The 25951-nt window shown below is 32.9% G+C and overlaps 2 protein-coding genes across 2 annotated transcripts; both read left to right on the top strand.

Moving 5' to 3' along the window:
• The first annotated feature begins 3564 nt into the window (after positions 1-3564).
• On the top strand, positions 3565-5306 carry LOC102582955 (fasciclin-like arabinogalactan protein 1). Its single transcript, XM_006346071.2, has one exon. It carries the CDS (start codon positions 3784-3786, stop codon positions 5011-5013), a length of 1230 nt encoding a protein of 409 aa, XP_006346133.1. The 5' UTR covers positions 3565-3783; the 3' UTR covers positions 5014-5306.
• Positions 5307-11245: 5939 nt separating this feature from the next.
• Positions 11246-21962, top strand: LOC102582619 (NAD-dependent protein deacetylase SRT1). The gene is made up of 14 exons (XM_006346070.2): positions 11246-11480; positions 12925-12954; positions 13046-13138; positions 14309-14428; positions 15754-15854; positions 16013-16121; positions 16429-16508; positions 16686-16764; positions 17520-17573; positions 18040-18136; positions 18359-18441; positions 19564-19631; positions 20339-20444; positions 21485-21962. The coding sequence occupies exons 1-14, from the start codon at positions 11382-11384 to the stop codon at positions 21779-21781; spliced, it is 1416 nt and encodes a 471-aa protein (XP_006346132.1). The 5' UTR covers positions 11246-11381; the 3' UTR covers positions 21782-21962.
• The last annotated feature ends 3989 nt before the right edge of the window (positions 21963-25951 follow it).

Here is a 25951-nt window from a genome sequence, read left to right as displayed (position 1 = left end):
GAACATGTATCATTTTCACCCATTGAATAGGTTATTAACGTCCATTTTATTGCGATAACGAGATCATTAATCATGACCTCAAGTTCATGAATGACGTTTTCACAAGTGGATTCCTGAACAATTTATTTGGTGTCGAAACACTCTGTAAATTAATAAATATTAATTAATTATCGATTAAATAATATCTCTATAAAATAATAATATTTGATGATCCCGCCTATATTAATTAAAAGAGGTTTTATTGTATTACAATAGTCTTATCCTACATTTCTGCATGAAACTGTTTTCATCGACCTACAATTTTTTAAAGATTTTTAGCTAGAACTTGTCCCATGTGTGAGTGTTTTTGTAATGACTTTTTTCTCCATTTTCTCATTTGAAAGATTTATCATTTTCTATCAACAAGCAAATATTCGAACGCACAAAATCAACAAGTTGGTTGGCATATGAAGAAATTTGTGCACAAGGACAAACTTCTTTTCTTTCTATTATTACTTCCACTTAATTAGCATTTTAATTCTTGTTTTTTTATTTCGATATATACAAGAAAACGAAGACCAAATAAAGTTAGTTGTGTTGTACTGTATATAGATTTTGGAGCAGAAGTGGAATTATAACAACTTCAGTTTAAAGGTAGTATTTGAGACCAAAAATAATTGCATATCTGTTCGAATCATACCTCAAATTAATGAATGATTTGGTCTACTGCTATCTATGACCTCCCACAAGTATCAGGTAACGATGATAAAAAAAACACCTAATATTTTTATCTCCACTTGAAATTGAGACCTCGGAATTTTTAACTACTTTATTTTCCACTAAATCACACCCCTGGACCATGGTGCCAACCCCAAATAAATATTATGATAAAACCACCATAGATGTTTATCCAAGGGCTATAGAGTGAAGCCTAAACTCATCACCAGCGTGACTGAACCCATCAAACACATAAATTGCATGGTCCAATCATTGATTATAATGAAATTAACATTTATAGTGTATATATATCATCAAATCCATATTAAAAAAAAAATAAAAAAAATTTATAATATAAGGTCCATGAATATATATATGAATCAGACTTTGCCACAAAATTAATGGTGGAATCCAATGAGTTGTAGTAATTTAATACTAAATCACAATCTAAATAGCTGTGATAGCGTACAATATATATATGAATCAGACTTTGGGCAAAAATGTTTTAAAAAAGAGATCGAAAATGATATTATCCAACAAATTTCACAAATAATATTCTACATTAATTGTGTTTTCTGCCCTCCAATCGTATTCATTCTCTCTTTAATATTTATCTAGATTATACACAAATACTTTTAGAATAATATCATTTACTTATTTACACAATAAAAGAGAAATAAAAATTCGTTTATTTAAAAAAATATTTTGTTTACCGAATAACTTTTGTGGGCAGGCTTACGTAATTATGTATCACTGACAGTCATGCTTTATACACGTGGTGGCCTTTTATTTGAACTCCATCTTTTAAGCCTTAGTTTCCTCCTCTTTTTCTGCTAGTATTTCATTTTAGTTTTAAAGAATTTTTATTTAAGAAGATAAATTCTTAATCAATAAAGTAACTTTCTCTGTCAAAATATATATATAAAAGAATATCATAACTGATATCTCACGTTTAATGTCTCATTAGTTTCTGTTAGAGATAACAAAATTAAACTCAACCCGCTCAATCTGTTTAAGTTTGGACTAATTATTGATCTGCTCATTCATTAGCTCAATAATTACAATCCAACCCATGTTATATATGGCTATAATAAAGAAAAACAATAATTTTATTAGGTACTTAAATAATTTAAAAGAACAAAAAAATAATTAAGCTTAGTAAAAATTGAGTTGTGTTCAGTCTTGACCCATTATATAACTCATTTTCTAACACGTTTTGACACAAGCAAATTTGAATTTGGTTAGGTCTTGACAAAATTGTTGTCTTAATCCATCACGCTCCACCCAAATTTGACCCAACCCGTCCAATTGTCATCCCTAATTTCTGCTACTTATCAAATATAAAAAAATAACTTTTTTAAAAGATCAATCAATTAAGTGCCTTCATTCCAAACACACATAAAGAGAATAACATTATATACATCCCAATTTTTGTATTTTAACTAATCAATCAATCAGTAGAGGAGAAAATCAGTAGATTACAAGGTCAAAGATTAGCATATTTAACGCAGTGACATACTCAATCAGACCACCGTCCATTTTTTTCTTCTAAATTATTTAATGAAATTAGGAGAATAGTCCCATAAGGATTGTATATTTTTAACATATGGTCAAGTATTTTGTTAAATTACTTTATGTTAGTAACATTTATTTTTCTATTTTACGTACACACATTGGGCATCGAAATATAATGCTTTAAAAGGTGACTACTTAAGCGATATAAATGGTATGGTATAGAGTACTAATTAATAACTATCTTTAACTTTAAAAAGTAAATTGTAAGGTATAGAGTATAAATTGTAAGTTTCTACTTTGTCTTCTTTTTTCTTTTCGATATCTCTCAATATTTAAGAGATTAAATTTTTCACATGTATTTTCTTTTTACATGTTAATCATGCTAGTGTACTCAAGAATCACGATGACCTTTTTTTTTTTTTTTACCTCAGGTAAAATAAAAGATAAAAAGAGAATTTCTAATTGGTGTGAAATTAGTGAAGTTTTGTTTCGTTAAGACATCGAAGTTACTAAACACTCTTAAGAATAAAGTAGGAAGAATTCTTCAAGTAGCAATGGTATAACAATAACAAATATTCAGTGAAATTTCACAAATAAGATATGAAAAGAGGATAAAAACGTTGTTTTCGATAAATTACCATTGACTCAAATAAAACATAACAACAAGAAGAAAATAAAAATACAATATATAATACAAAATAACACCAATAAATAATACGATAATTGAACCAAAAAGTAGACATTTCATCTCTTTTAATATCAGCAAATAAAAGGTAAGGTAGAGTAACATAAACCAAAGATACTTAACTTTTTAAAGAAGTATAAAAAAAATGTTTAGCATTAGCAATGGTCCAACACTTCAATATTAGCTTTCACGTAACCTCTTTTCTTTAATTTCAAGTAATGAGAGTATTTAATTCTCTAGAGCTCCTTTACAGAAAATCAAATTCTAGTTTATGTTAGTTGCAACAAAACTTTTAAAGATGGGCTATGACTAGTCTACAATATGTAACTAGTATTATTTTTAATAAGTGAAATTATAAATTATTAGTACTTTATTTTACACATAATGATCACCTTCACGGAATCCCCACATGCATATTTGTTTGTTTGCGAAGAAATGGGTGTAACTGAATCCGGATAATATTAACCTTTCAGAGAAAAAAAAAGAATTCGAATAATATGGTAATGCATTTCCATTTTAGTTTCTTCTGTACTCTCACTAAATATGGAAGAGAACCTCTTTTTTCTTTTTCATGAAGTCTCGACTAATTTCACAAAATATCTGTCAGCTTGCTCCAGTAATAGATATCATTAGTTAGAATGAAATTTTTAACTCCAATGGAAAGATAAGATATATGAAGAGTACTTTTTTCTCGTTATTTTATAGCTGTGTTGCCCATAATATCAGGATGTGTGAAAGCATGTTATGTGTGTAAAAATACATTATTACTATAAGGTTCGTACCTGGTCAATAAATTTGCAGTCACTTGAGATCTCACTTGCCCCAATAACAACTCCCTCACTCCCACACACAGTCACCGGAGTTCCTCTCTCTCTTACAACACCGACATGCAGCTTCCGTCGTCGGCCACTGTGGCCGCAGTGGTTCTCTCCGTAGTCCTCCTTCTCTGTGCCACTGAAGCTCACAACATTACCCACATTCTAGCCAACCATACACAGTTCTCTACTTTTAACCATTACTTAACAACTACACACCTCGCCACTGAAATTAACCGCCGGCAAACCATCACTGTGTGTGTTGTAGATAATGCCGGAATGTCAGATCTACTCTCCAAACACCTATCTATCAACACTATAAAAAACGTTCTCTCTTTTCATGTGCTTCTCGATTACTTCGACGCGAAAAAGCTTCACCAGATTACTAACGGCACCGCACTTGCAGCCACAATATTCCAAGCCACCGGCTCAGCTACCGGATCTTCTGGATTCGTAAACATTACTGATCTAAAAGGAGGTAAAGTCGGGTTCAGTCCGGCTGATTACAACGGCCCTCCTCCCGCCAAATTTGTTAAATCTATCGAGGAGATTCCTTACAACATCTCCGTTATTCAAATAAGTACGATTTTGCCCTCAGACGAAGCTGAAGCTCCGACTCCAGGACCAAGCCAAATGAATCTCACTTCTCTAATGTCAGCTAAAGGCTGCAAAGTTTTCGCCGAGACTCTTTTAGCTTCTCCGGCTGAAAAGACATTTGACGACAATGTTGATGGTGGATTAACAATATTTTGTCCCGGAGATGATGCAATGAAGAAATTTTTGCCTAAATTTAAGAATTTAACAGCGGAAGGGAAACAATCACTGCTCGAGTATCACGGAATTCCTATATACCAATCGATTTCGAATTTGAAATCTAATAACGGAGATATGAACACCTTAGCTACTGACGGAGCTAAGAAGTACGCTGTAGTCATTCAAAATGACGGTGAAGAAGTTACTATAAAGACGAAAATTGTGACGGCGAAAATCACGGCGACTTTGGTTGATAAACTGCCATTAGCGATTTACTCGCTTGATAAGGTGTTATTACCCAAGGAATTGTTCAAGGCTGCTCATACTCCGGCGCCGGCGCCGGCGCCGGAGTCCCGTGCTGAATCTCCTAAGCACTCCAAGTCACCACCAGCACCTGCATCGCCGGCTGATTCTCCAGCGGATTCCCCGGCGGATGGTCCCAACGGTGATGCTGATGATTTGACAGATAGCGGTGCTGTTAAGTACAACGCCGGAGCATCACTTGCCGCCGTTTTCAGTTTATGGTTTGCCTTCAATTTGTTGATGTAAGTTTTTAATTGTATTTTCTTAGGGGTTTGAAAAAGAAAGTTGGTTCTGTTAGGTGTTTATTTTATTTTTTTCTTTGTTAATTTGGTCATCAAATTAAAGTTAGTAACTGCTTCATTAGTCTATTTCTATACTTCCCAGTTCCCGTCAGGCTTTGTGGTTTGCCTTTGTTTCTTTTTTTAAGTTTTTAGATTTACTTCTTCTTCTTTGATTCTCTTTCTTAAGTTGATTTGGAATTTTGATTAATGTAATATGAATCATCCTTGACGAGTGAACCATTAATTATTATATTTCCATGGCCATCTTAATTATACTCCCTCCATCCCTCCCTAATTTAAGTATTTTACTTTTCCGTCTTAACAAGTACTTTCTCCGTTTCATTTTATGTGGTAATATTTGATCGAGCACGGAGTCTAAGAAATAAATTAAGACTTTAAAATGTTTACCAAATTGCCCTTTAAAAAGTATTCACTTTTCTTTCTCCTCATAAATGTATTGGAGTATTATTTTAAGATTAAGTGAGACTAACAAGGATAAAAGAAGAATTGTACCTTTAAATACTTACCATATAAGGAAATGTGACATTCTTTTTTGGGACTGACAAAAAGGAAATAGTGCCACATAAAATAGGACGGAGGGAGTATATGTTTCTTATGTTTGATAAGTTTTTCGATTTTAACATTCTACTTAACAAGTTTAAGATGTCAAAACTTAAAATACTACATACAAATTTAATTTAAAATTACAAAAGTAAAAAATCTTCATTTATATCTTAAACTTTTGTATCCAGTCATAAAATCCCACTGTTATTAATGTACAATTTGATTGACAAGCATTAAATAATACTCCTATTTGAATTAAGTTATGCAAGAATTAAACTAGTATTTAAAGATAAATATGTCCATTCAAAGTAAGTAATTCATGTATAACAATCTGTTCGGTGTTATTGTGTTAACCCTTGCATAAGTTCTCCATGTATCATTATTATTGACATAAATAAACATTTTTGGACCGTTATAACATATTATTTATTTTCTTTCTTTAAATTGGTTATCGTGCTTAAGCAATTGCTAATAAACTAATCAATTGCTTCACAGCTACATTAACAGATCGATGAATTCTAAAATCATTTTTGGGATTGGGGTTTGCGAGAATTAACCAAAAGAAATGAATATATATATAACATCTCTTTGTACTTTTTAATTGACTCACTGACGGGTAAATCTAGGGGGCGGGAGGTGTTCACCTGAACCTCTCACCAAAATATTGCACGGTATACATATGACTTAGATTTTAGGGAAAATGCATAAGTATCCCTCCAGCCTATGCCCGAAATCCCAGAGACACACCTAACCTTTACTAAGGTCCTATTATCCCCTGAACTTATTTTATATGTAATATTCTACCCCTTTTTGGCCTACGTGGCACTATCTTGTGGGCCCAGCGCATGTTGACCAATTTTTCTAAGATAGTGCCACGTAGGCCGAAAAGGGGTAGAATATTATAGATAAATTAAGTTCGGGGGTAATAGGACCTTAGTAAAGGTTAGGTGTGTCTCTGGAATTTCGGATATAGGCTGGGGGTACTTATGCATTTTCCCTAGATTTTATATCGTTATGTACTTATATATACAAATTTTGAATCTGTTGAACAAGATGCAAAAGGTTAACTCAGCGGTTCAGGACATTAAAAAGCATCTCAACATTCACATATTTTTATTTTTATTTTTCGAACAGTTCAAATGCTAATTCTAGATCCACCATTGTTTATGGTCACTGATTTCCAGGTTTCAAACTCAAATTTTGAGATTCCTTCTAGAATTGGTCATTGAAATTAGAGCACTGAGTCACTTGTCCAGAGTATTCTGGGCCTTCAGTGTTTGACTACGGATTTAGCAGTTGGTTAGGCAACCTTGCAAGTCTTGTGAGGCATTCTACAACTTTTCACAAAGTTCACAAGCCCCACTAACTGGAAGTTGCTGTACTACTACTAACTAAATTGATCTTTTCTTGACAATGATTCCTATTTCTGTAAAACGCTTCTTAACAAAGGTGACTCCATAGTTAGAGAGACTCGAACTTGAGAACTCTGGTTAAGGATAAATGAATACTTATCACTTCTTTACAACCCTTGTACTTAACTCATCTTCGAGTAAATAACACAGCTTCATCTAAAACCCAAAATTCTAAATATCTTTATTAATGACACCATTTAAAATCACAAATTTCAATTTTTTGTTGTTTTTTCTTAAAACTTTAAACTACGCAGAGGCGTATCTAGAGGGGGTGCCGTGGGTTCACGTGAACCCATGCTCCCCTTCTAGATTATATATAGTAGTGTTATATTTTTAAAAAAATATTTAAATATAGATGTGTGAACCCATGTTCAAAGTATCATATAATAATGAGAAGATGATGGGGTGCACTTCTCTAAGTGATGATAGAAATTTAAATCTTATATCTATCTTGTCTCTTTGAGTAATACTTTTCCAAGTGGTTAGAAGTTACACTTTTGTCGTTTCAACTAATTTTTCTTTTGTTTTTTCCTTTATTCTTTCAAAATTTTCAAGTGTGTTACATTGAGAATTCCTAAAAAAATAAACATTGCAAATTTTTTATATAATTAAATCAAATGTGTATATTAAAATTTAAAACTAGTAGTATTATATATTTTGGACCTATAATTTTAAAACTTTAATGGTTCATATTACGAACTAAAAGTCAAATCGATCAAATTTATATTTAAGATACATTTTTTCATAATCGTGCACCCATCTAACCGAAATCCTAAATACGCCTCTGAAACTACGCTCACATAAATTTAAAGTGTGCATGTTGCAAAAGTAGATTGCACTGAAACCCAGGCTGCAGCCACATTTAGAATGGCCTCCCACCCCTTTATTACAGTAATATACCCAACTGTTCAAAGTTTCATATACATTTACTCTTCAACCTGTTCCCTTAAATATACATGTTTACATAGCAGTGGAATAATTGACTTTTGGTTTCCCCAATTTTGATCCTCCAAAATATCATGAATCATTACAGATTCACCGGCTCATCTTTAACCAAAATTTTAAGAGCCAAATACATATCTATTAAACCAGTTAATGACCCGTCCCATTTAACTCGACCCACTAAAAGTATAATATTGAACATTTTATTTTACCATTAATTCTCTAAATCATTCTCCCTTGTCTCCCACATTCTTTCCCTCTACTACTTCTTCTCTTTTCTTTCCAAACCACTCAAAAGCTAAAAGTGGTTCTTGATCCTTTGTCCCAAGTAAACCTCATCAGTCCTAAGTAAATCCTTTGTCCATTCAGGGGTATCCCTTTATATTATTTCAAACTCAATTATACAAATGTACCTGCGAATTATACAAATCTGCAAATTATGCAAACGAGACAGTTTAAACTGTAGCTACAATCCGTAAATATGTAAACTATAGCTATGGAGAATAATTAAATTTATTATAGTAACTATTTGCGAAAATTTCCTTTTTTAGTATTGTTGTTACATCCGAATTCGTGAGATATTGATGGGCCACACAATCAAGTCCGGTTATTTGGGCCTTCAGGGGAAGTGCACTGCTAGTTTACACAAATGTCTATTTTTATGGTATCATTTAAAGTTTGTTCTTATTTTAAATGTTTGTACGAATATAGAGCTTCAAGGGAAGTGTATATTACACATATAACCAATTTCAAGACTCTTATTTAGAATATAACCAAAATTCATGAAACAAATTGCAAATGTTGTCACTTTAAAATCAATTCTATATGCGTGAAACTTTAGACATGCATCTGAAGTTGGACTTGTGAGTCTTAAGCTTTAAGGCTCCCGTATCTAATATTTATAGCTTAAATAGTTAAGCAGTATGTATTATTCTAATTATTATGTTATCTTTTTTTTTTGGGTCAAAATTTATTATGTTATCTGATTTGTATAGACATAGTATTTCTTTTCAATTGGAAATCTTCCTCAAAAACAAGACCTTATCTATAATAATAATAAAAAAAAGTGGGGAAACACCACCAAAAGATGTGGTGTATTGAGTGGAGTTGCTTCTCTCTTAATCAAAAGTTTCAAATTTGAGTTTTGGATTGCGCTTCCCCACCTATACGGCCTACACGACGTGAATCTCGATTATTCAAACTCTCTAATGTAATGTAGATATTTGTAGATTCTCAAGTGACCGACGAAATCAATTCTTTTGAAGATTTTTTTTACTTATCTTTTGTTCGTTATGTGAATACAATATATTATTTTGAAAACATTTGTATATAATCTAGATAAATATTATAAGAGATAAAGGTGGAAGTGAGACTAGGAGTGTGGGGTGGTGCAAATGGGAGACTACAAGGATAGAATTAAGACGAGGCTTGTTGAAGGGCGAGAAGCTAAGAACACTAGAAAAATAGAAAACTTAACTTGTTGGGTTATGAAGGATGATTAGGGCGTCATGCGGAAGTTTACAATTTGCAAATCATATAGTTGATAAATCAGATAACAAAAACTTATACTAAATCAAAATATTATTATATCAAAATTAATATAAAGAAAAACATTGAAACTTTAGAGAGAATAAATCTCCCCATAAACAAGACTCTTAAACGACTACATTGTGGATGTAATTGTTATTATGTTAGAAGAAACAAACTTATATTTATAGAGTCCTAAAACCTTTCCTACTAGAAAAGAACTAGCTACTCCAAAACCTTTTCCTAAAAGGAAAGAATAAACCAAATATGAAAGAATATTATATTTTCCTTTCAAGAAAAGTAAAAACATTTATGGTAATGTTTTGTACTTTTACTTTAAAAAAAAATAAATCTTAAATTATGGTAAGAAAATCAGGGCAAAACCCTAACATAACTTTCACTTGAAAATTCATTTCCTATTTTTAATAACTTTTTTTAAGGCAAGGTGAGTCCTTGAATGGTAAGAAAGAAAAGAAACATAATTTAGTAGAGAAATTGGAACTTTTCACTAGTAGCCTAAATCACTTTGATTCCTAAAAAGAGTGCAAACCACTATGAAGAATGATGGAATTCATAAAACCATTCCATCTTTTAATAGATATATATCGAATTCAAATATTAAAATGGTTTACATATAACAAATTTTATATATTATTGAGTTTAAATTAATTGAGCTCTAGTAAAATACCAATCGATCAATTTGCACAGCAAAATGAATAGACAAAAATCAAATTGACTCAATGAGAATTGAATAAAGTCAATGTTCTACTCAAACCTCAACTTCAAGTCATTGAAATAAGGACACAAAAGCAAAGCTCTCAATAATACAAGGTCTCCTACAAAGTAGGAACCCCACCCCCCAACCCCACAAAAAAAAGAATTAAAACTTAAAATTCAAATAAAATTTCATTTTATCTTAATTTTATTTGAATTCCTGCTGTATAAATTGAAAGGTAGAAAAAAAGAGTCTTTGGTTCAATTAGAACATGAACCTAAGAAGGTAAAAAGTTCCATTTCTGGTATCTTCTCATTTGAAATAAATAGAAAAGGTATTTGGGCCCTCATGACAGTGTACTAAATACTTTTTGGGCCCCTCTGAAAGATACAGAATGAGATTACAAGGCCATGAAATTTCTTGCTTTCTATTTGGAGTTTCGAAAAATATGTTTAGTTATATATATTTTTGAATTTTCAATATTCAATTTTATTTAAAATTACTCATTAGATTTAAAAAATGACTTCAATTTTTGTTCATTATCAAACACAATTTTAATTTTCAAATAAGAATATTTTCACACCAAAATGCCCCTTAATGAAAACAAGCTGAAATGAAATAACCACCAAATAATATGATGCATTGGATAAAGCTACTTCTCCGTTAATCAAAGGTCGAATTTGAGCCTCAATGTAGAAAAATCTTTAATAGGGAGCATTTTCTCTCCGAATGAGTCCTACACAACACAAATATGGATTTATCGTGCTCCAATGCAGATGAGCCCTACATGACACAAACACGGATTCATTGTGCTCTAATGTGGATGGCCCTACATGACACAAACACGAATGTATCGTGCTCCAATACGGATGGGCCCTACATGATACAAACACGAATGTATCGTGTTCCAATACGAATGGGCCTTACACAATACAAATACAGATTTATCATGCTCCAATTCGAATATCGGATAAAAAAATTGGAATAAAAGAGAAAAAAGGGGAACAAGGGGGGCAAAAAAAAGGTAAATACTTTGCCATCTTTACTACACAGCAATACTGACTTTGTAGAGTATTCCGCTGCTTCTAATTCTTCAGTGATCAATCAATCTTTTTTTTTCACAGAGAAAATAAAGAAGAAGCAGATTGTTCCTGAAGAACAAAGGAAAAAAAAATGTCTCTGGGTTATGCTGAAAAGCTCTCTTTTATAGAAGATGTGGGCAATGTTGGGATGACTGAGTATTTTGACCCACCTCTCCTTTTGCAAGACAAAGTGAGATTTTTTCTCTTTTTTTTGGCACTTTTTTCTGCAACCCTTTACTCCTTTTGTGTTAATTGTTGTGTTGTTTAACTTGTTTGATCATTTTATGTGACTGCAAATACCCATAAAACTTGTTTAGGTTTTTGTGCTTGATTAAGAATGGAAATTTAGGAACTGGGGGTGATTTTGATTGCTTGGTAGTTTGCATTTAGGATTTTTCATGAGATCCAGAATTAAATCCCACATTGTTGAGCGTGATAGGACCCTGATAATCTCAATTTCATTAATCTAATTAGGGATTGTTAAATCTTAAGGGCAGTGGCAAAGTTAAGATTTTTACTAAAAGGGGTTCGAAAGATAAAATAGTAAATATACGGAGAAGTCAAAGGAGGTTCAATGTCTACTATATATACATAAAAATAATTTTAATCATGTATAAACGGTTTAGTTTTCCGCCAAAGGGGTTCGGATACCCCCTTGACTCTACCTGGGCCTGCGCCTGCTTAGGGGTGTAAAACATGAAGCATTGGGAGTTTTCTAGTTATTTTGTTCAAATGCTTTTTGATAGTATCATGCATTGTGTTGTTCATGAGATACATGCTATACATTGGATGATAAGTTTCTAAAGTCCTTAGTCTTTTCGATTCATTAGATAATACGCAGTTTTCCATAAAAAATAGTATCAGTGTAAGCACTTGACGGTCCTGCTCAGCGTCTTTGTCTCCACCACCAAATTTAGAACTTTCATGTATTTAGGGCTTCAATACTATACGAAATGAGGAATCCTTCTATTAGCAATATTATTGCAGCTTGTCGAATATCCATGCGAGTTATGCATTTAAGCTTTGATCATCGTTCCTTTTGCTATTGCATGTCTTCTATGTTAAGGGCTTAAGGTAGCATTAGTTAATCATTGATTAAAAAATGAAAAGGATAAGTAGTAGGAAATCAGTACGAGTACCTAGATAGCACTCAAAAAACTTATGGTTGTTCATTTGGAATGGTATTTGGAATTTCGAAGTTCCAACTGCTGTAGAAAATATGGTTTCCAACTTTTCGTTATCTATGGTCTAGGCAACAAAAATGAACTTAATTTTTCTGGCAGGTATATAAATCATCTTCACAATCTCCATTGTCCCATTCTGTTGTTGTTTTGTCTTTGTTGGAATTCTAGGACCCAAATACATTCTCTTGTTGTCCTCACGTTAAAGTGAAATCTGATTGTTAATAATAGAAGGAGATAATTTTAAGTAGATTTTGATTGCTGAATATTTAGATTCTGGCTGTAATTTCTATCCATTGTGCTGTTTAAGATTTTCTGGAAAATCAGTACTTTCTGGTGCTGGAGGATCTTCCTTTTCTTTCAGTTGCTTGTCAAAGATCAGTTAAAAGGGGAAGAATCCCTTTATTTTCTGTGTTCTTACAAATACTGATTTTTTAAACATAAACTTTGCAGATTGAGAGACTTGCTGTGATGATACAAAAGGTGACTCCTTAAAACAGTCTTTGTCTTAGCTATGCCATGTATAGCTTTTCTCTTTAGAAGTAACCCATTCTAACTCTTGTTTCTTCTACAGAGTAAGCATTTAGTGGTGTTTACAGGAGCAGGAATATCCACTTCGTGTGGTATACCTGATTTTCGTGGCCCCAAGGGTATTTGGACTCTTCAGGTAGTGTTGTAGTTATATCAGTGAATTGCAAGCCCCTCTTTCTGAAAGCACATTGCTTGACATGTTTCTACTGTTGATACCCATGTTAAAATGTTAAGATTTGAGAATTGAATGCTGCCCTTTCGACGTAATTCTAGCTAATTTGGTCAGTCAATATCTCCAATCCTTCTTTCTACCTGCAAGGTGTTGATCATCTAAAGGTGGTGCAGAGTTTTCTTTTGTGTATTTGATCTGGAAAGTTATATAAATAAGTGGAGGAGCACCTTGCACAATAAAGTTGTTTGGTAGGTCTATCACTTTGCTTGGTAATAATGACACGAATTAAGGAAGGTGGCCTTAAAGGAATGATCTATCTTACGATGGGAGGAGCTGTTTTCTCCTGTGCGAGTATGTTAAATCTACTGACATGCATGATACCTACCACAATTCTCTTTTTATGTGTTATTGTTTGTGTATAATGTCTAGTTCTCTTATTTCATTTTTAATAGTGTATTGATTACTAATCTCTTTACTAAGTAGGACGAAGCTATTAAATACACTATAGTTCATATGTGCATATGGATTGCACAAGCAATTGTATTCTTTTCTATGTTGCTCTGGGCCTCCAAAAATGATGTTGTACTCGTGTCAAATCCTTCAAAATGCATAGCTTTTAGAGGATTCAACACACAACTAGCTGTATATTTGAAGAGTTCGAGTAACATAGATTTTTTTGATAACTGTGGTGTCCGGGATAGTTTGTGAGCATCTCGACTATTCCACCATGTGTTTGCTATCTCTACCACCACATGTATTGGTTAAATCTTCTCACCAAAGGCTTAGGTGGATGGGAATAAACCACTAGTGTTCTTTTGTCTTTGGCGGGATTTGAATCCTGTTTTCCAAGGTTTTTACCTACTTCATTGACTGCTAGGTACACCCTTAAGTGCACAAGCATTTGTATTATTATCTTTCATTGAGAAATGAACAGATAACTTCTATTATTCCTTAGGGCATTTGATAGACAGCATTGCAGTAATGTTGTCAGGATCAAGCAATGGTTATGATGTGAATGTCTGTATATAGTGTTGGAGCATTTTCCACGGATTAAAATAATATAACAATTCTTTGCCGCTAAAGAATTATGGGGCTTATTCTATCTTCTTATCCCTTTTATTTAACTGATTGTAGAGAGAAGGGAAAGCGCTACCAGAAGCATCATTGCCTTTTCATCGTGCAACGCCAAGCATGACACACATGGCCCTAGTTGAACTAGAGAAGGCGGGTTTTCTAAAGTTTCTTATAAGCCAGGTGTGGAATCATTGGTTTCTTACTATATGGGTGTGTTTAACGTTTGTATGGTTATTAATTATATCACTTCAGCTTTGTGTTTGTAGCTAGTGCTGCTTTCTAAATGAAGTCGCAATTTCAACCCCCAATCGCACTCCTGTTTTTCATTTCTTCTGATTAGTCATTAAGTTGTCCATTTCCATTCCCAGGAAAAGTCTCTGTTCTGCCCCTTCCAGTTTCCTATGTAGTTCCTCTCTGTTAAACGAGGAGAGAGCTACTCTATGCTCACTCTTCTTGCTTGGGGTCTATGCCTGAAGCCACATCTATCTTTGACATGCTAATCGATAGCTAGGGATGTCAATTGAACACACCCATTAATCTTTGACTTAGATTGCCTTGGAAGAATGCTATAGGATAGATGTATGAAATAAACAACACAACCATTAGAATAGTTTTGATATTGTTACTAGTGATTTGCATAATTAAAAGCATTTTGAAATTTGAGCTTACTTTGCTAATCAACGAATCATGGTCTACTGATATATTAAAGTTGGATGATGGTGAGATTGAAGATTTAATCATTCAGTTTAATATAGCTCTTTTGACCTATTCTCATGGCACTATTTGACTGTATACATGGTCGACTCTCCTTTTTACCAATTTTTTTTACTCCTCCGTAGGAACTCTCATCCTTTAGCTCCCTTGGGGACTTGAACCCACAACCTTTAGAGTTGGAGGTGAGGGGTTCTTAATAACCGAGCAACTCCCTCTCGTCCCTTTTTGCCAACATCAACTAATTCATAGTGACATAATCATTAACCAGCAATTGAATGAACGCCTACACGGTTATCATTCCACCCAAAAGATTGGTAATGTAGAGGATTCATATAGCCAACCTTAACTAGATTGGGATTGAGGTGAAGTTGATAAATTGATGTTGTCATTTATGTTTTGCTCTGTTCTGAGTATATTTACTGTTGACCTAACAGAAGCAACATAACAAAGACAACACTTCTGATTCCAATTTAATATTGTGTTTGGGTATACTTTATGGTAGTGGTGTGGATGATTTCCATTACTCACTCCATTTCCTTCCATCCGAAACTTTTCCCATTTACCCCTCAGCCCGACAAAATTAGTTCAACCAATGAGAGACAGAGGGAATATCTATGTGCTTAAAATATGACCTTTCACTTGATCAAGAGATGTTTATTCTACTTAAATACAAAGCCTCAGATTCCATTTACTCTATGTAGTTTCAACTGTCTATTTCCAAAAAGGTGCACATTTATACCCCTTGGTGGATGATATTAAAATGTAACATCATTCTTATTTGAAAATGGTAGAACATTGACGGCCTTCATCTTCGCTCTGGAATTCCAAGGGAGAAGCTTTCTGAATTACATGGGGATTCTTTTATGGAACGATGCCCTTCTTGTGGAATTGAGTAAGATTCCGTCTTTTTATGCAGCATGCTATCCTCTGCTACTATGCATGTTCCCACATTCATGTATATTCACTCAATTTTTGTTTATTGTATGTAGTTTTCTGGTAACGTTATGGTGATTGCTTATAAAGTCTATTTTTGTGAATTGACCCATGAAGGTATATGAGGGATTTTGAAATAGAAACTATTGGGTTGAAGGAAACTGCACGGCGTTGTTCCAAGGTGGGCTGTGGTGCAAGACTTAAAGACACAGTTCTTGACTGGGAGGTAACCATAAACAGCTTTTTGTTTAATAACAAAGTCCTAGGATGAAGGATCTGGGCTTCTCTTTATAGTTGTACAGTTACATTCCATGACCCTTTAGTAGTAACAATTAAAGATATAGACAGAAGTTTGACAGGTTGTACACTCATGAGCATCCAATGAATAAGACAAAAAGTTGTAATAGTTTCAATTTTTTTTTTGTTATCTGTTATTTCAGCCAACGCGTCAAAGGTTTTTTATGGCTAAAATATGATTCCATGTATGACTCTGTTGTTGACCTCATTCATTCCCCTCTTGTTTTTCTCCTCAGGATGCTCTACCTCCAAAGGAGATGAATCCAGCTGAGAGACACTGCAAAATGGCTGATGTTGTGTTATGTCTAGGGACAAGGTAAAGCTAACTAACTATTTGACTACCTCCGTAATCTGGAATTCTGATGCATGATACTAAAATAATGAGTTCTTACAGTGTTTGTTGACTCTAAACTGTTATACCATTTACTTCCATCATTCTTCACCCTTAATCATGTCATGTCAGTAGATAACATGACTTGTTCTACTCTTGCAGTTTGCAGATCACCCCTGCCTGTAATTTGCCTCTAAAATCACTCAAAGGCGGTGGAAAGATTGTAATAGTTAATCTTCAGGTATATTATTCCTTGGGCTAAATGTAACATCAGCAAACACATTTCCCATATTTCCATCGACCCTAGTTGTGATGATAAGAAAATGCATCAGAGCCTCATAATCTCTTCCCCCCCCTCCCCCCAACCAAAATTTTGCTTTGTCATTTAAGATTTAACTGTTTACAACTATTTTTAGTGTGTAAATGGTTTTGATTTCACCTCTTGTTCAGGAAACTTCTTTATGAAGGTGTCTTAAGGTTTAATTTTCACAATTCAAGATGTACTGCCATGTTTTAATCAAAAACAACAAATATTACTCTGTTGTCAAATAAATGCAGTTATTTCTCAATCACTAAATCATTTAGGTAAAGCTGTCATTTTCCTTACAATGTACATATGGGACTCCTAGCTGATTAGTCTGCTGTACTTTGCCATGATAAATGATTCAGGCCCTGCTTATCAGTGCCAAAAAATAAAAGGAGATAAAGGCTTTTAGGCTCTGTAGATGCTTAATTTTGAATTTTCTACTAGGTCAAATATAAGAGGATTTCCGAGGGAATTAGAAAGTAAAGCTTTAATTATCCCGAGGATGAAAATTTCACAAGTTTCATATCAAATTGTTAAAGATAGGTGAATATTTCTTGCTCATATATTGCGACCTCGGCAGTGACTGTACTTGAAAATATTCTCTGCCTATCATCTATGGCAAATATGTTGGATTAGTAGTAGTTCATCTGTTACTTAGCTCTTATACCCCCTCGTCCATTATTTTGCAGAAAACTCCCAAGGACAAGAAAGCAAGCCTACTGATTCATGGTCTTGTAGACAAGGTAACATATTTTTGTTGTTGTACCTCTATGCTACTGAAAGTTGTTATCATAGTTCGTAGATTCTGAATAGTAAACATTACACTATTGCTTGGTGAGGTTTCACATGTGGAATTGCTAATTGGATATTCAACCTTCATCTGACGACTTGGACTTAGTAGGTGCTAACAGCTCTTTAGTTCAAAGTCAACATTTATTCATTAACCAGGTGCTTTAGGGGCATCACAAGTCCCCCCTTCCTTCCCTCCCCCCTCTCCCTCAACCTCAAATGTCCTTGAAGTGACTTACAGATGGTTTTGTTTAGGCATGTCAAATGGTTCCCATTTGATTACATGCAAATTTAGCTATCAGACCTATATGCAAATTCACATGTTCATATATTCTTTTCTTATGGTACTTGATCTGAAAAAAGACTTGTACTTTTGATTGATCCTGTTTCCAGAATGTTTACCAATATAGTTATGAACAGGTAATCACAGGAGTCATGGAATTCCTCAGTCTGCGAATCCCACCTTTTATTAGAATTGATCTTCTCCAGACCATTTTTACTCAAGCCTCAAGTCTTGGTAACTAACCTGACTCTGTGCCTATCTTCTTTTCATTTAATTGTCCATTTGGTATTTTGAAGTCCCCGAGATCAAAAGACATTTTCACTTGTACGTTTATTCTGCAAGCAATCTCAGTGTGTGTGAATGTGCACAAAGCAAGTTACAATTGATCTGGTCCTCTTTTGAGTGGGTCATTCATTAAATATGTCTTTTGATCTATCCAATTTACTTGTTTTGCAGATGAAAAATATGTAAATTGGAGCCTTACAGTGGCAAGCGTCCATGGAAATAGAGCACCATTGCCTTTTATCAAATCTGTAGAGGTGAGTTAATGTTTATAGCTATGTCTGCAGATTCTGCTGATTATGTTGAATACACACGTATGTTCTTATAGAATATAAGAACTGTGGAGGCTCAGTGTCTTCCTCTCCTCTCACAGCCACCCCCAACCCCCACGCACACTTACATCATGGCACCTCTTAATCAAGAAGTGAAGGAAAAATTTTGTGGCATGCCTTGCCTCGTCCTCCCTTCTTTTTCTGCCAGGAATCACGGTTATTAAATAGAAAAAAATAAGCATGGAATCAATAGCTAGCGGCGGGTGCATCAATTGCATAATCAGTGATAGTGTCAGCATTATCCACTGATAAACCATGACCTTTATGAGTTTTTCCTTTGATATTTTTGATTAATTATGTAGACTTGATTGAAATAAAATGATCTATTACTTTAGGACTTGGGGAAATGGCTCTGTACCTTTGCAGCAAATCAGAACATTATGACCTTCCTTTTGGAACCTCTTCCTAAAGGAACACTGAATTCATAGGTTAGATCTTGCCTCTTTTGAGGACCTATGGCTCTGTTCACCTATCCTGTGTATCTCTTGTTTGAGGTATGCAGATCCAAGGCTTTCGGAATCTGTTGTGGTACCATATGAGCCAAGAGATGACAATGATAACAACAACAACATACCCCGTATGACAATGATAAATGAGCTCTAAAAACGTGAGCAGGGATGTGGCAAGTAAAAGGGAGTGTGAATAGTCCTACTATAAAAGTGTTGATGCTACTTCAACTTACCTCAGTATTTTCTGTCGATTGAGTGAAGCAATTACTTTTTGTGCCGACTGTGAGTAGCTTAGACCTTTTTGACCTTTTCTTTTTGGGATGAAGTAACATGTTATCATTAAGAAGGCATCAAGAAGATGCATAAGGAACAAAAAATACAAAGAAGTTGACTGTGAGATCTTGTTGCTACAAAAAAACTATGCTAATGGAAGATGTTTGTTACGATGCTCGTTACTTGTCTCATTTGCAAAACAGTGAATTATCTTGTATTTCTTTTCCTTTAGTAAATTATTGTCATCAGTACTAGTCCTTAGCCTTCATTAACTTTCTGGATCTATTATCGTAACAGCTTTGCTGCTTTTGAAATGGAACTGTAGGTTTCTTTTTCAGAAAGTCAAAACATGAAAGCAGCTGTCCTGGATAAACAACCTCTTTATCTGAAAAGGTAGTTTTATAACTTGAAGCTTGCTATGTTGAATGTGAAATATAATCTTGTTGTGTCTTTGTAATACTTTTTCCTCTGGCATAGTTGCTCCTGTATGTTCAAAATATTTTGCTCTTGTATTAGTAATTCATGATTTTTCATCAAAATATCACGTAGAAAAGGATGTTTAGATTATCCGACAATCTTGATCAGACATTTTCCAGGTTATGGATATATTTGAAAAGAAAGATGTTTTCGTTGTCAACTAAGAACTGTAGCATCCAAAAAATAATTTTAACAATCATTTATTTTTTCCTCTCTTGTTTGCATATCATTACCCTAATCATAATCTAACCTACTTAAATGGAAAAATAAAGAAATATAAATTGGACACATAATAAAATGAGAAAAGGGCAATGAGAGGTAATATTATTTCAACAGTTTCCATTTTCTCGCCCAAAAAGGAAAAGAAAAGAAGACTATAGTTGATATAAAAAGTCAGTATGCTAAACTCAAAGTCATTGATGTGCAAAAAATCTGGAAAAAAGTAGCTAAGTAAAGGTGAAATCTTACCCATTGATTTTCTTAATCAAAATTTTGAATTTATCTCAGCGGTATATGCTAGTTTTCCCTATTAGTTATAGGTGAGGGTTTATTTCATATGTTCACTATAGTTATAAGCTCTCTCAATCTTGAGACATTCTTATTCAACTCCTATTCCTTGTCAGGCGGACAGTTAAGAGTACAAATCCCTTTAACATTATGATGAAATTGAACTTCAGTGATGGTTGCAAGTGTTCATCGGCTGAAATCACGATTCCTATTGATTTTAAGGTGAGAGGACGATTTTTTTTCATCTGAATAATCACTAATTTGGTTAATCTCTGGCCACATTGTTCTAATACTTTATTCAGATAAATGCATAGAAATTTACACTGTTTTGGCTTCTATATTCACTTTTTATTGATAGAAGACACCTAGCCAATTCCTGAATTCCATGCTAGCATCCATTGTCCTTGTGGAAACTGAAAGATGATAAATTGATAAGTACCATGCTTGTTATAACTTCTAAATATTGAGTGTAGATCTTCTGCAGAGTCTCAATGTTCTAGACATTGTTTTATGTCCCACTGCCATTTTCCTTAGGCTTGGGCCTTGCCATCGGTTTTTCTACTATAATTGGTATACCTCTTGGTAAATTTGCTGAGAGGCTAGAGACTATTTCAGCACTATTTGGTAAAAATATTTCCTAGGCTGGTTTTTTCATGCCAGCATATTCCTTTGTGTGGCATAGATTAGATTACTGTCATGCTACCAAGAATAAGATGGTCCATTGTGTTTAATGGCATTCTTCACTTGTGAGGTCCTTTGCTGGGTGATATTCTTCTCTTAGCCGGTGTCTGTTTGATCACCTATATAGAGGCGAGACTCAATTATACTTGGCAATGCTCATTGATGGAGCCAAATGATTGATTAACATGCAAGACGTTGTATTGGTACAGTTATAAAAGAAGAGACCCACACTTTGGTGGGACTTGACCCGGAAGGCTTCTGAGTCAACAATTTACCCATAGCCCACATCATCCCCCTACGTTGTGGGCATCACAAGAACAATCAATCATATCATTCACTATAAGAGGACCCTGCAACTGATATCTGTCAGATAATTTGTCTTTTAGCTTATCATTATGTTGTGTGACTGATCTCTGCATGTTTTGAGAACTCTTTTCTCAAGTTGAGGGTCTTATTAGAAACAGCCTCTGTGAGGTCTGCGTACAGCCTACCCTCCCTAGACCTATTGTGGGATCACATTGGGTATGTTGTTGTACTGATTGTTCCGAGGGGTGATTATAACGTTTGATTCTATCGTGCAGATTTCAGCAGATGTGTTCAAAGATGATAAAGACTCCATCTTACAGAATCTAAGAGAAAGCGCCCTCACAGATCCTAGCTGTGGACAGACATCAGTTATTGAGAAAAAAGTCATTATGGTTCCTAAAAGTGAAGTCATAGTACATGCCATTGTGACAAACATTGTCAAGTTTGACAGAAGCTATGGGGATCTAAGTAATGGCTCATTCAAAAGGAAATATGAATGTCTTAATGGCGTAATTCCATCGCGAAAACGATCCAACGGTAGAAAACCCAGAGCTGTAATTAATGTAAGGTGATCATCTTCAGGGCTATACAGAAACTATTGTAAATATTTTAGCCAGCACTCTGGGGAAAAAAATGTTAATATGTGGAGACTGGGTGAATTTTGATAGTTAATACACTCAGTCTGGTTGTTGATTAGAAAACTGAAATTTCTTAACCTATTTTTTGGTATTAAGTCTAAAGTTTTAAAGCTCTCATTTCTTTCTTAATCTATTCTTGAAACTAATATACATGGTATATTATTATTGATCTAAATTTGATATCTGTAATTATTTTATCCATTTTATGACTGTTATAATTGTAACTGACAATATACTCGAGTTTAGATACACTCTCTGTGTGTGTCTGGGGGACAGGGTGTCCTTTCAATCCCACAAAAGGTATGAGTAAGGTGAGCGTACATTCTATTTTTATCATATGGAATTATATTGATTTTTTTCTTTTTTTATGACAAGCCGCCGTACTTCTAGTGTTCATAGGGTAAATCGCTTTTTGTGTAATAGCTTGTAAATCCACACAGAGAAGGTAAATCGTTGGATAATTCCCGCGCATGAGCTCGACCGAAAAACCATGTAATTTAACTCAAGAAAGCTTTATGTAAAAAAACAAAGTTGATTTGCGTGTTTGTAACTTATCCTCCTAAATGAAATTAGCATCTGAATTTGGTGTAAATAATTTAGTGATTATAATGACACTGCAAATTTGGTTGCACATTTACAATAAGATTAATCTACGCCTCATAAGATATAATATCAAATTCGTGTTATTTCGTATGGTTCGCGTGATTGATATTTTTATCTCGCATTTTTAAGTTTGACCGTAGAATAGGGATGTGTAAAAATTGAACCGATCAATAAACCGAATCGAAAAAAATGTTATTGATTTATTGTTATTGGGTTATTAGGTTAACGGATTTTTAATGATTTTATAAAAAAAATTATCGGATTATCGGTTCAGTATTGGTTTTTAATATTGGGCTATTGGGTAAACCAATAACCCATTAAGCCTATAGTAATTTACTAATTAGTATATAAGTAATATATAAGTAATTTATCCTAAATATTAAATATTAATCTCAATATCTTACTAGTCATGTCTTTGTCATTTAGCCTTCATTTCATATTTCACTGTGACTTTGAGTTCACCACTGCACATTATACAAACCATCAAAATCTAAAGTAAGAACATTATTCCTCTTAATTTCTCTTCGTGTTACACGTGTAGTTCTTTCATGCTTGTTATTATTGTTTCTATTTTATGAGCATTTGTAAAGTTACATTATTGTCTTGTCGCGTCAAATTTATTAGAGAAGTCATATATTTGTTTATTACCATTTTCTTATTGGTTAAACCGAAAACCGATAAAAAATATCTTATTTGTTTGGTTATTTGGTTTAGTGTATTTAAAAATTGAAAACCAATAAACTGAACCGATAATACATAAAACCAAACCGAACCACGAATGTATAAACTAAATAATAATTTTAACTTATATTGTCGAGAATTTTATACATTAAGTTAAAATAGTACGAAAATAATACAAACTGTTCAATCACAATATGTATACGATGTTAAATCAAATCTAGAAAATGAACATTTTTAGATGCTTATTCAATAATAACTTTTTTACTCCAAAAATAGTAGCATCACATACAAATCAATAAGTATATATTACTAGTATAATAATTGCTTTCTTAAAAAGCATGACCAATAAACACAAATTTCAAACGCAAATACAAAAGCTATAGTAATAATGGTTTCATAATCAATATAAGTGTTTTACTTTATTTTAAATACATAAGTGTGTATCTTAATTAAATGGAGTCATATTACATGATCGAGTTTTATTTTGACTAGGGTTTTTTGAAAATAACCTTTCTACTCCATAATTATTGAGAATTTTTTTTATATACACCCTATTTTTTTCAGAATTTTACTTTTAAAACTTTACTAAATATGTTGTTTATCTAAGAGTGATAAAAAAATCAAAATAAAGAAAGCTAAGTCACTTATTTTGTCAGTACAAATTCTCGTAGAGTTAAGTTGACCAAACTTGATGTATGCATCAAAAGTTATGGTGAAATAAATAAGATTGAGTAACGAGCGTTCACGATTATATATATATATAGGGTTTGTCTTCTATGGACTGATTTTTTTTTGTAAAATATTTTTCAATTTCTCATGTTCGGTTGGACATAATTTGGAAAATATTTTCTTTCCTTAAAATAAGGAAATGGCTTTCTTAGTAGAATTTGGGACGTTGATTGAATCTTCTCCATCTTCTAACACACTATACCCCCACTGTCGTAGCCTCTATTCCCACCACTCCACACTCCTACCCTTCACCTTAGCTTTTATATTATTTGTCTAAATTAAATATTTTTAGGATAATATTTTTTTTCTTACATATTAAACACAAAAAAATAGATAAGAACGTATCAATTATTTTTCTAGAAACATTTTTCATGAAAAACATATTTTTTAATATCGAATTATAAAGCTTAGTATAATTTTCTATAAACACTACGAATAATGTTCAATAGATTACCCTTCACACTAATAGAATTCTTCTATTTAACAAACAGATCTCGAATGAAAAATATTCTTGATGGCAAACATTTTATGCTTTAAATTTTTTTATACAATACAATCAATCGAGACTCTCGAACTGAATAAAAAATTAAACAAACTAACAAAAAAGGTTTCAAAGATAAGAGTTAATTCTTTGACTATGTAGAAAGTTAAAAGCAAATTAAGGGAAAATGTAATTATGACTTTTGGAAGAAAAATTTTATTGCATAGGTGTCACTGTTGAAAAAAATAAATGCAAAACGTAACGTACAAATTAAAAAACAAGAAAAACAAAAAAGAAATGAAAGTAAGGTGACCTCCTAATTAATAAAATTTGTTTTTATCATTTGTGGAAAAAAGAAGTGCTTATAAAAGTTTTTCCTAATATAAACTTAAGTGAACTATAATGTGAATCCCAACACTAAACTCCAAATAAAATACCCTAACTAAGCTAAAAAAAAAAATGTCAGGAAGGAACATCATGAATCAAGCTTCAAGTTCAGGTATTTTTAATCACTTCTATTTTTTAACATGTATTTATGTTCTAAGCAATTGAATATCTTGTGTATGATTAGATCGATCAGACTAGATCTAGAGTACATAAAGAAAAATCATGATTTCATCTTTTTTTTTCTTTTTTTTAGGCTTAAATCACTTGAATTAATTTTTCACCTTTTTTATGAATTTATGTTCTATGAAATTGAATGTCTTAAATTATGTGCGATTAGCTAAATCATGAGTAAATAAAAAAAAATGACTATGATTTTTATTGTTATTTTTTCATTTGAGGCTTAAACCACTTATTTTTTACCCCTTTTTTTCTCTACCAAAAATTTATGTTTTAAGAAATTGAATGTCTCATGTGTCATGATTAGCTAGATCAATGAGTAAACAAAAATAAAAAACGATTATGATTTTAATTCATTGTTGTTGTTTTTCTTCTTTTCTTTGGGGCTTAAACCACTTAATTAATGTTATCACTTTTTTCTATCATGGATTTATGTTTTAAGAAATTGAATGTATCGTGTAAGATTAGATAGATCGATCAAACTAGATCATGAGTAAATAAAAAAATTACTATGATTTTCATTGTTAGTTTTCTTCTTCTCTTCTTTGAGGCTTAAACCATTTAATTTTTTCACCTTTTTCTACCATAATAAATGTATGTTCTAAGAAATCAAATGTCTCGTGCGTGATTAGCCAAATCAATGAGATTAAATCACGAATTTAAAAAAATGACTATGATTTTATTTGTTGTTTTTCTTCTTACCACTTAGTTTTTTTACCTTTCTTTTCAATCATAAATTTATGTTCTAAGAAATTGAATGACTCGTGTGTAATAAACTAGTTCACGAGTAAATAAAAATTAAAAATGACTAAGATTTTCATTGTTGTTGTTTTTTCTTCTGTTCTTTGAGGCTTAAACCACTTAATTCCCTCAAACCCCCACCCCCACACTTTTTTTCTCTATCATGAATTTATGTTCTAAGAAATTGACGTGTGTGATTAGCTAGTTCATTAGTAAATAAAAATAAAAAATGACTATGATTTTCATTGTTTTTTTTCCTTCTATTCTTTGAGGCTTAAACCACTCAATTCCTCAACCCCCTCACC

Source organism: Solanum tuberosum, unplaced genomic scaffold (genome assembly GCF_000226075.1).
Source record: "Solanum tuberosum cultivar DM 1-3 516 R44 unplaced genomic scaffold, SolTub_3.0 scf00076, whole genome shotgun sequence".
Taxonomy (NCBI): domain Eukaryota; kingdom Viridiplantae; phylum Streptophyta; class Magnoliopsida; order Solanales; family Solanaceae; genus Solanum; species Solanum tuberosum.
Note: the sequence above shows the minus strand (reverse complement) of the source record. Positions and strands in the feature narration are given on the sequence as shown.